The 12397-nt window shown below is 37.2% G+C and overlaps 1 protein-coding gene across 1 annotated transcript in view; it reads left to right on the top strand.

The window, feature by feature from the left end:
- Positions 1–11371, top strand: part of opa (Zic family member odd paired) — an 80688-nt gene extending 69317 nt beyond the window's left edge. Inside the window, exons 2-4 of the mRNA XM_019040283.2 lie at positions 5146–5315; positions 6746–7023; positions 7692–11371. Coding sequence (XP_018895828.1) covers positions 5146–5315; positions 6746–7023; positions 7692–7848 — 605 coding nt within the window. The 3' untranslated portion in view covers positions 7849–11371. The remainder of the gene's footprint in view (positions 1–5145; positions 5316–6745; positions 7024–7691) is intronic.
- Positions 11372–12397: the final 1026 nt, after the last annotated feature.

The raw sequence follows: 12397 nt of genomic DNA, 5'->3' as shown, positions 1-12397 counted from the left end.
AGAACACGATTCGCGCAACGAAAATTACTGAAACCAGCTTCTGATGAAGATATTAACTTTTTTATTTCACATCGGTTACGCGGATTTTGAACTGCCCGCTCACAAGAAACTCAAAGCTCTACGTGAGTCAAATCGCGCACCACAACAGTTTCAGCTAGCCTCTCAATCGATCACTGTTCATAACCCACCATGTGTTGTTCAAATTATAAGCAATTTGCTATAGCTAAGTCCAAGCGTCAAAATTGAGGTTGCCAGATTTGTATATCGCAAAGACTGTCATGATAATGTTCAGCGCGCAATTCGAATCACGTAGAGCATTGAGTTTTAATGAGCGGGTGGTTTGAATTCACGCATCAGGAATCATTTAATATCATTGTAAGGAGTTGATTTCGGTAATTTTTGTTGTGCGTATCGTGTTTCACGTGAAATTTTGGTTAAAAAATATGTATCAGAATGCTTAAATTCGTACCTTGTCTAGTGGTTCATTTTTCAGGTAATTTTGTTCGCAATTTTACCCGAAGTTCTTGAAAATTTCTCGGAAAAATACTCATAGCTTTCCTCAAAAATAAACATTTTATCGAAGGAAATTTGGCAACTCTCGAATGTTCTTACGGCGTTCTTCCTTAGCACGGCAGTATGGGATGTGCCCGAGTCGTATGTTTCTAAATCCAATACTGACGGAAACATCGCCTCTCAGGGCATGATGGATGATGTCATCGTACAGAGCGTAAGTGCACGCTATGATTGACTCGGTTTTTTTGCGGGTGACATCGCCGTTCAGCATGCAAGCAGATACTGAAAATGGAGAATTTGCGGGGGTCTAAAATTTGGTGTGAATTTCATGTTTAGGGGAGCTACTTAGTGAACTGAGCATGAAAATATCCTCGGTGTCCCGAATGAACAATTATAAGAAGAGATATGACCACATGACCTATCTGCTATAAAAATGGGTTATGGGAATTAGGCCACCTGATGATGCCCGAAGGTGGCTGATATTTTCACTTTTGAATCCATTTTCTTTTAGTTTCCCCACTAAGTAAAAAACTCATGAAAAATCCTGCGAACGCAGCTCGTTCAACAGTATCAGAAGCAGCAATAAAAAAAATTCGCACGAATTTTCCATTCACCAAACAGACACTTGCAAATTCTCCATTCAAAACATCCAAATGACCTAATCTGCCATAAAAATGTTTTTTAATGAGAAATGCCGCTGAATGACGTCACTAGGCGTGGCGACCTCTTAATTGGACTGTGCTTACCATTCAAGTGCGACATTTTCTAGATTATTTCAGAAACAATATATTCGTCATTTGTTGCACTATACAGATAGGCGTATTTTTATAGATGAGTAAGAAATAGTGCGGGTCCATATTCCAAGATGAAGCCCAATTTAGTGGAGTGGTATTCGGTTGTAGCACAGGTGACTGACAAGAATCGACTGCCTTTTCATCTCATCTCAGGACGGGCAATAAACCGAGGCGAAGTCCCCGAAATCGGGTCAAATTGATTTCAAAGTCGATTGGTTCGCAGAGTCGATGACAGGGGGTTCGCGAGCGAAAACGGGAACGAGACATTTCATTAAAAGGCGCTGTTTATCTTGCGTCGAGCGTCTGTAAAGGTGACCTTTCGGGATTGTAAAACCACCGAGACAGCGGCCCGATCGATTTTCGAATCGGCCACCGAAAAGATCAATCGGAGAAACGCTGGTTGACGACCGGTTCTCGTGTGACGCGGAACAAGGATCGATCAACAATATTACCAGTTGTAAAATGTTCTCTGAATATCAATAACTCGGGTCCGGGCCCAGGTATGGGACGGGCGGATAATGGCCATTCATAATACGGGCGGATGATATTTTGGTGGTCTTTTAATAGGTATGTCATATCGCACTTTTCAAAATGTCAAGATAAGGATCTCGGAAAACCGAGGAGGTATCAGATCGCCTCGCTCTCCTGACTTCCATCTCACACTATAAATCTCGTTAACTTCATCTCTCGTGTGTGTCTGTTTCTTCCTTCACAATTAGCCTCTCGGAGAACCCTCTTGGTTGCCGATTATCCAGAAAATTATTTGATTCTCCCTTCTAAACGATTATAATTTATACATTCTAAAACGAAATTCAGTACAATCGAACTATTTTGGAACTTATTTTTGTTTGAGAGATGGGGGAGTGCCAACTCTCTGGAGGGCTCTGAGAGGATGGGGGACTTTGGCGGCTGGAAGTCGCAGAGCGCTGGAGAGCGCTGTAAAAGCGGCTTCTGTGTAAGTATTTTTGTTCGGTTTGGTCTATTAAATCTCAGGATTTGTGTTACCTCGATCGAATAGTTCTGCTGAGCAAATCGAAAAAAGAAGTAGTAAAAATAGAGCTAGTAGAATTGGAAAACAATTTTGGGAAATCCAAACTATTCGGATGCTATGTGTCTAGGTTTTTTATGCAAAACGAAATATTCTGAAATTCAGTCGAGCAAACCGAATGATTCGGTTGCGAGCACCGAAAAAGAAATATCATTTGAACAATTCGGGGTTTTCAAGATAGTTTCCCCATTATATCAGCTCCTTTATTGCTCTTATCCAAATTTCCGATGATCTGCTTGACCTGTATACATGATTTTTTGGTTATTAGCAAATAAAAATGTTTAATAAGCTCATCATCTGCATATCCTCTATACAAGACCCAGATTTTTTTATCTTTGCCAGAAACCGAAGGGATAGAGTTCATGGTACATTATAGAGTGGGAAAATTTCAATACTGCGGTTATTAAGTTCGATAGATTAATTTTAGAGTTGGATAAAATTTGACTTGATCTGGAATCGAATGCGTAAATTACGGCCCCCTTTTCATATAAAAACGAATCCCAAACAATTCAGTTTTAATTTATACCATGCTTATACTTGAAAAATGGCAGCGCTGCTCTCTGCCCCTCATGCAGGCCAGGTTTGGGCAACAGATACGGTTGCCTCTAAGTTGCCTTCTTGAATTCCTATGTGTATGAAAAACTTACAAAGCGATTTCAATCTTGGCCATTATGTACGTAAGCCGAATGATATTTTACATCTAGAGAATGTGGACGATGCCTCTTTCAATTTCGACGGAATCGGCCGATTTGAATACGAAAAAGATTCGGTAATGCATTTAATCATAAAATATAAGTGCGATGGTTGCACATTGTGCATGGACAACAGAAAAACTCGAATCCCTGACAAGTTAGGCAAATAAGAATATATGTAGTTTCGAACCACAAATATTTAGTAAAAATCGACGAAACTACAGTTAAGAAACTATCTTCTTCAGGATTAGTGTAATTTTATCGAGGTTTGACGTGATCTGCTATTTGGGAAGTAACGTGCTTGAAAACAGTGTTTTGAATCGATAGCTATTGTTGTAAGGAGTAACTTCTGTAGTTAGCCTCGCAAATTGAAGGGGTAATATGGCTATGTTATCGGCTCACTTACACACTCAGATAATTCAGATTACTTAGAAGCCGCATCCAATACAGAACCTATAACTTTCAATTCTTCTGAAAAAATGAGAAAAATATGAAGATTACTGCAGCAAAGCTTAATCATTTGTTTTCTCACTATCTTAGCAATAAACTTAGTCTACGCTTATGCGACTCATCATTGTTATCGTTACAAGAGATATTTCAATTCTTGTATTAATGAGGAAACAATTTATGATCGCAATTATTCTTGTCCAGATAAATGGTTAAATATCCTGAGTACAGTAAACAATATTTGCTTCTCTCTTTATGTAGGAACATGCAGCTTTTATTCTTAGTATGATCATTTCTCTAAACATTTATTGATAGTTTTTGGACCTGAAAAAGGGTTTTAAAATGTTTTTTTCTGAATGTTTGGAAAGCGTGGTACCAGACTGAAAAATGATGAGGTAGGGTGTTTAAATTAGTCCCTATTTTTCTTTCTACCTCCAATTCATAATTTCATGACGAGGTCAGACACCGTGCAGAAAAATAATGTCAGATGACGACAATGTTAAGTGCGACTCCACTTGCATACCTAATGAGCTTTGGGTAATACGCTACCAGTGGAGTGGTCATGGGATTTGGCGGATAACCGATGTTGGTCGGAGTACAGTCTTCCTGCGGTGAAAAGAAACGCCGTGTGAGCCCTCAAACGTTGCCAAATTTTCCCGAACAAAAGTCGAATTTTCTGGAAAACTTATCTACGCTTTTCTACGAATTTTTACTAGAATTAATTTCGCAATTTGATCTTGAATGTCTGAAAATTTCCAAGAAAAGCACTCTTAACTATGCTCAAAAAGTGATGTTTTATCGGAGAAAAGTTGGCAACTATGGAATGGTCATACGGCGTTTCTCCCTCGGATGGCACAGTAATAGCCAAGCGGAAGGGGGATAATTTTCCCAAGACAGAGTTGCCAACAAAGCATGGATTTACCAAAAAAAGCTACGTGGATATCAATGGTGAAAGTACCAAAACCACGCGTTTGGTTTGCGATAATGCAAATCTCTTGTCACGAATTCTTTTTCTGAGGAAGGTCTGAAAATATTGCACAAAGTTGTCGAGGAGTCTTCTCAGAAAAAATAAAATATGAGCAGAAATTTTTAAAAATCGCTATCGAGATGCGCTATTTTTTAAAAACCGCGTCCTACCTGTCCGTCCTCTCATTAAAATAGAATTAAAATAGTCGATTTTAGGTAGGGCTGCGTGTTTGACAAGTATCGATTGTTTTACTTGTATGTTCAAATCGGCGAATCCTAGTATTGCCAGCTTTATATATATGATCAATTCTACATACAACTTATGGTATAACCAAGAAATATAATCGAATTTGAATATCTTTAATGTAGATAGAACGTACAAAAGCAAGAAAATACAATGTACTGCTCTATAACCGTCCCGTCACGTTTATGTCCTTTTGCGAGAGGGCCGGCATTCCATCTTATTTACGTATAATGCGTATAGATGATTGCCTACTTCAAATTATGAAGGAGCTCCTTGCCTCTAGACACTTGCGATTGGCGGTACTGACTATTTTCGTCGAGTTTACGTTGCCTCGATGGAATTTTATGATTTTTTTTCGTCAAGTGTTGCAGGATGTTTTCGTACATTTCTCATAAGATTCTAATCATGATTTTAACAATAGTGTTTCCTTTTTTGTTGCAGGAGAAAAGCCGTTTAAATGTGAATTTGAAGGTTGTGATAGGAGATTTGCAAATAGTTCGGATAGGAAAAAACATTCTCACGTTCATACCTCGGACAAACCTTACAACTGCCGAGTCTCAGGATGTGATAAATCTTATACCCACCCTAGCTCACTTAGAAAACATATGAAGGTACGCAGCAATTGTAAAATATTTTACTTTATTGTATAATCATACCTTGTAAAATTTATTTATGCCTATATATCAGGAAAATCGTTCATTTTGATCGAAGATCAAAGGTCAGCCTGCAGGATGTCGATCATTAATCGTATCGTATCGTATTATCCTTAAGAAAATAAGCTGCCTCAAAAGTGATTCAATACGTCAACTAGAACTAGACAAGGCAGAATTTGCTTTAAAATTGCTTGTCATCAACCTTTTTAAAGTATTTTAATCGCCTCTTAAAGGAAAAACAATCACTTTTTCTCGTCCTTCTAATTCCTTTTATCCACATTCTTTGCATCCATCCACGTCCGATCGTCTAAAAATGACAGAAAAAAAGGGGATCACGTTTCTACTCTCGCGTTAAAGTCTCCAAATGAACCGCCAATGAACTGGTAGATAAGCTAATTTCAGCAAAATAGCGAATGGTGTCCATGCAAAATTTCACTTTAGACACGATTTTTGTAAAATTGAAAGCTTAATTGAACTCCTGACTAAGATATTTAACGGCTTTTGTTGCGTAAATTAAAACTTCCCGCTCACGAAAAAAACAGAAGTCTATTTGAGTCGAATTGCGTACTACAAAGTGCCGTAAAAGTCTCTGCGGTATAAAAATATGGCAACCTTAATCTTGGCGCTTCGACTCAGCTGTTGCGCGTTGCTGACATTTCGCATAAAACAAGCAGGAAGGAAATTGGCTCGATTAAGAAGCCTGTCAAATCTTTAAAGTGCGCGATATGATTCAAGTAGAATTGTTTATTTTGTGAGTGGGGAATTCGAATTTCCCGTGGCCAGTGTAAACTAGATACGCTCAAATCTAAGTCAGGAGTACATGTTGGTAATTTTCGTCGCGCGCATCGTGTTTTACGTGAAATTTTGGTCAGGAAACATTTGTCATAATACTTGAATTTGCACCTTCTCCACTGGTCCATTGCGCATATAAATGCGGTCTCCTATGAAGTAGAATCGACGCTCAATAAGTTTACGCACTTTTAGACAGCGATAGAAGATCGTCCGACGTCAGTTTCGCATGGAAACTAAATGCAAGAGGAAGATGACAGATCATCTGTCACAGTCTCATAGTGCGTAACCTTAGTCAGCAGCGCGGACTCTATTATATTCCTGGTGGAAGGTTTAGGTTCAGTTGGGTTAAGCAACTAAACTAACTCCACGGCGGAGCATGAAGTATCACGAGAAATGAAGGCGCACAAAACTGAGACAAGTATATCGATGATAAAACTGCAGAGATGCGTACCTCAAAAAATTCTTAGTTCCGCTATATTACCCCGCCTCTCTCTCCCCCCTCCCTCTCTCTCTCCCTCTCTATTCCCCTCTTTTTAACGATATGTTCCTCCTTTTTTCAAAATGTGTTGACTAATTTCGATTGTTTTTGTGGATAGGTTCACGGTAGCGGTGGTAAAACGTCTCCGGGCGGCTACGACAGTGACGACTCCAACTCATCGTCGGCGGGATCGATTACGGTGACGGTGACCGAGAACATCAGTTCGAGTGGAGGCGGCGGCGGTGGAGGCGGAGGAGGCGGCGGCGGGGGACGAACCCACAACTCCACCTCCAACAACAACAACAGCAGCAATGCCAGCAACCCGGCCACGACGCCCAATAGCATCTTACCACCAACCACACCTCCTCACCATCACCAGAATAGCAATTTAGAGTGGTGAGTTAACCTACCTTTCAAGCAGCCAATGAAAATATATTGAAAGGGAAAGATAAAAATTTAAAAATAAAATAAAATTCATACACTGAAAAAAAATATGGTAGATTTTACCATACTCTAACATAGTGATACAAGCCAGGTAATAAACACCAGACTCTGTGGTAGTATTTACCATATTTTGGTATGTATCACCTGAGTTCTGGTGAATACTACTATAATTCTGGTTATTTTCACTAAATAGTATCACTGTGTAAAAAATCAAAAAGACTTATGGTAAATTTTATCATACTTTTTTTCAGTGTAATAATCAATTTTAAAGGATCAATTTTAAATAAAAATCAAATTTAAAGAATATCAACCACCCGTTTCAACCAACAGAATCGGCATTCTCCTGTCGTCTTTTTTGTCTATCTATCATTTTGTCCATCAATTTGCAATAATCAGCCTGCCAGAAGGTGTATACAGATATTTTTTTAATTAAATTGCGAACAAATAAAATGTTTAGGCAACGGACGTCCATATACCCTATAAAAATTGACCTGCAGAGAACATAAGCTATAATCAAGTGTATTTTGTTGAATTTAACAGCGTATCTATTTTCTCATAATTTTTGTCGAGTTGATCACCGCTTCATGACCTAATCAAACGTTCTTTTTCCATTTCAACAGGTATGGAATGGCGACGCCACCGAGCGAGCACCACTCACCGCTCAACAACCACCATCACCACCATCACCACTTCCCGAACCATTTGAGCAGTCACTATCATCACTCGCTGTACCATCACCACCATCATCACCACCCGAGCCCAACCACCGCATACTGAGATTCAGCCCCCACTTCACAACACTTGCTCGGCCTACCCTGGCGACCTTTGTAAATTTTAGTTCAATTTGCGACACAGATCTGTAAGAGCACAGTTGGTCCGAGGAGGTTTTGTTCGTGCAGGAGTTTGCGGGAAAAGGGGATTTTTATCGCTTGCTTTTTCGGGACATTTTAATGCAGGGTATTTTTTTCCAACGAAATAATAAAATTGATTGATTTTCTCTGTTGGGCATAAGTAAGTGATTTTTGAGGTAATCCAAAGATAAAATTCTGCACATCGTCAACAACATAAGCATTGTCTAAGAAAATCCCATCGGATTCATATATATTCTTGAAACACTGATTTTGTTTTGCACTTATGCTCATTTGCTTTGTACGAAACGACAAGAAAAAAACTGTGCTGTTCCAGTATTTTTTTCCTTGTTTTAAGCTTATGTAAAGTAAAATTCACACCAACAAAAATAATATGGTGAGGCAAAATGTAGAGTAAAGATACAGCTTCAGTGTGTAAGTTACCCTGTTAGAGAATGGACGATACAAGGGATACTTCTTCACAATGCGTAAGGACATTCAGTTTTACTCACATATATATGTAGACTGTTATGCGGTTAATTTTTGTGAGGAGATTTTCAACTCCTACTTTTTTTGGATATCACTGTTTCAAAAACAAAGCAATAGACCAAAACATCAAATAACATAAATAATAAATTTGCCAAAGTTCACTTTTTACACATTTCACTTAGTTTTAAGGACTTCTACAGAATTTTCAAGACAAAATTAAAATTAATTTTTACCATCTGACCTGGATTTTTGAAACTCTTCAATTGTCACCTAGTGACCTGCGCAACACAATTTGTGAAGCTCTGTGTTCGATTGAGCTTTCCTGTTCTGATTCGCAAACTCTAAACTCGGAACAAGATCTCCTATGACCATATATAGGCACGCTACCTTACGCAATTAATGTCTAAGGTTGAGCGAATACTTTATTGTGTTTAATACTCCTCAGCTGTTCATTTCACCAAAAGCATCAAAGGTTGAACATGTAACTCTATCTAGTCTAAATAATTTAAATATTGCAGTTAGTTTCAAGCGAACAAAAGTGAATTGCTCAAAAGAAATGAAAGTTATAAGGCATCGTAATTTAATTGAGTTCGTCGAAAATTTTATTTATTTTTGTTCCCAAAAACAAGATTGCTCATTTAAGTTTGAGGCTTTCACTAAAAAATTACCATGGTCGAAAAATTGAGGCGAAATTGCAATGCACGTTCCTCCTGTGTTTAGTGACGTCAAGTGTTTTCAAATTAGAAGTGTCCTCACTGGATATTTTTTCAACAATGAGAAGAATAGTCTTCGAGAATGTCAAACCATGGTGTTGGTTTGGTTTCTTTTGAAAAAATAAAATAGGAGCGGAAAATTTGAAACACGGCACTCGATATACGCATTTTTGCAGTTCCGCCGTCGTCATGCTACATAGTTTTGTACGTAAAGGAAAGTCATTCAAAACGATGAATGCGTTTATCGTTTAGCGTAATGTCAAAAAGAAATTTCAAAACTTCGACGCTTCCCTCTTTGAATTAGCGTAAAAAGAATGAGAAATGAATTAGACACGAATTTTTAAATCTAAGAGAGCAAATATTTTAGATTCTGTTGGTGATTATCCAATTAAAGTATCTGTTATTCATCAAATGCTCTTATATTAATCTAATGCACTTCATTTAATTTTTCATTTTGCTTTGTCCACTTACACGCTTCTAGACATTGGCTGTCTAATCAGCAAATTATGTCTCGGCCTACCGAACAACGTCATAAATTTTTGTTTGATTAAAATGAATGAAACGTAGTAACTGTAGTACATGAATTTCTGTTCTCTGTACTCCATTTTTGATGCTCATGTCAAGTTAACCTTGCATAATTTGTGTGAAGTGGGGGTGTTTTGTTGTTAAGACTAATTGTATGAAGCAATAGTTTTGACAACATGTTGTGAATATTGTATTTATATAGGTGTATTTATTGTCAGTGAGCCCATACTCAATGGGATACTTCTGTCTCTCTTTTACCCTGTCTACATCATGTGTAGTCGTAAGATAATTAGGGTTATACACTGTGATATTAAAATTATTTTTTATCCGCAGATTATTCAAATTTTTATTGTTTAAAATTTTAATTTATTTGTTTATACTTTTAAGTTAATCAGGTTGAAACTCATGTCTAACAGTTCCTGATATGGAATTAGCGCGTCATGGAATAAAATGTCTTAAGGAAAATGTCATTGATTTTAGAGAAAAATTGATTCTTAACTCGCTAAAACAATTGAAATAAAAGACCATTCATTCAAATAGCTATTTAAACCCTTTTTCCTCTATTTACTTTGATGTTGCAATCATTAAAATGAAAAAATTCACGCAGTCTGTCAGAAAAGAAGTTACGTTTTTTAATTTTCTGTTTTATTGTACCTGTAAGGACATTTTATTTTTTTACCGTCTAACCAAAATACATCCCCAAAATGTAGGTTACAAAGTAACATGTCTTCGAGTACAATACTCGCTCAAATATTTTCTAACGAAAACAATTTCTCCGTAGAAACCCATGCACTCTCAAAAGGATAATTTACTTCAGTGTACCCCTCGATGTTCCTTTCATGTCCAAATGTATGCCGAAATTGATCCCGGTCCAAAAATTTTTCACTTTAACTCAATCTGTGCTTGATCTCATATTGTATTTATTTTATGTTAGCCCAAAAAATACTCATGAACTTCTATATCTAAAATATAAGAGCTAAAATGTTGGAGGCTCGTCAACATTTCAGAAAAGACAGCTTGTTTTCAATCGACTAACCCCATCTTTGGTGCATACAAGTGTACATCGTGTCGACGAGCTTCATAGTCCGCCTTCGGTTTGTTGGCTATGCAACTATTCGTGCTCCCCTGGAGGCGGGAAGTCTCAGTCTCAAATGAAGGATTTCTGAAAGTTTTCTTTTTCCAATCATTATATTGGCAATGAATGTCATATGTGAAGACGACTTGTTATTCAAACTATATGTTGTTCAGCGCACACTGAAAAATAAGTTATCACTTCCAAAACATCTGATCCAAAATTTTCCCGCCAACAATTTACGATTGAAAATGATTGTAATAGATTGAAGCCCACCAAAATTAATCGGTAAAAGTGTTATTTCATCATACTTTAATTTATGATTTTAATTTAGAGTGGCTTTTTTCCATTGTTATTTTTTGTACTTTTTTCTTTTGTACTGAGCCTTCAAAAACATCACAGATGATGTGATAATATTTGAGAGATTCATGTCCATTCAAGTATTATTCACATTTTCAAGTAGTCTATGAATCTTACAATGGGGTTTCCTTCCTCCGTATGCGAGAACTCTCAATTTTCTTCAGTTTTCTTTGTATTGCGTGTATTCGTTTATCGAAAATAAACTCTAATATTCTGTCCAAATCTGTCGTGCTTTATAAAAATTTTATGATGTAGCTAAAATAAATAAGAATAAAAATGATTACGTGCACGTATCTTATGTCTTGTTTTATCATTGCTATAAGGACGTATTTCTATCAAATGGAACTATGTACATTGTGACGTGAGCCCTGTAATGCATCTATTTGTATGGGTCTCAGGGCTCATGTCTTAATGCACATAGTTCCTTTTGATAGAAATACGTCCATATCATCCTATTAATCTGCACGTCTCACAATGAATTGACGTTTATAATGCAAGCAGAATGAACAGTTGGGGTTAGATAAGTTCTACTTTTAAGTCTAAAGGAGAGGAAGTCTAATTGATAATTCACGGCCTCTTAAAAAATCTCTAACAATGCTATTTGTTGAAAAATAGTACGATCATAGATAATGTAGTTTTTTCAGCTATGCCACAGAGACGAGAATATGATTTCTGACACTCCCATTTCTACATGCATTGCTTAATTTGGCTCGGAAAAATCAGGAAATTATTTATTTATTCAAAAATGCTACCCAGCACGTTCGTGCACGAAACTTCTTAATTAGCACAATGAAGTCGGAAACTTCCATACAGAGAGAAATTTCAACAAAAAAGTTAGGTTAATGTGGGAAGTAAGACACAAAATAACTCTAGCCTTTGATTGACAGTTTCAAGTGAAAATGTCAGCTATAGTTTTCTAAAAGAAATTTAATAAAAAAACGTGTGGTGAATACCATCGTAGTTATCGAAGGAATGCATTTTCCCAGTTCTCCTGTGTTCTGCGCTTAAATTTACCCCAAATTGTACCAAAGTCAACACAAAATTCGTGTTGGTTTGTGTTTTACTTCCTATATTAACCCAAAGTAACCCAAGAACACGAATATTTTTATAAGTACGGTGTGCAGTGGTGTGGCGTTCTTAGAGATTAATCGATTGATCAGCCGGTTAAACCTATGGAAAAGGATCGATTAAAAGGGTGATCGCAAAGAACACCTTTAAAATCGATCATTTACCATAGCTACAAATGGGGAAATATCGATAATCGATCATTCATTCCTCGTTACTGGAATTTTCATGTATCAACCCATCTACCAGAACAA

This window comes from Bemisia tabaci, chromosome 7 (genome assembly GCF_918797505.1).
Source record: "Bemisia tabaci chromosome 7, PGI_BMITA_v3".
In the NCBI taxonomy this organism is placed as follows: Eukaryota; Metazoa; Arthropoda; class Insecta; order Hemiptera; family Aleyrodidae; genus Bemisia; species Bemisia tabaci.
The sequence above is the reverse complement of the archived record's forward strand: the minus strand, read 5'-3'. Positions and strand labels throughout refer to the sequence as shown.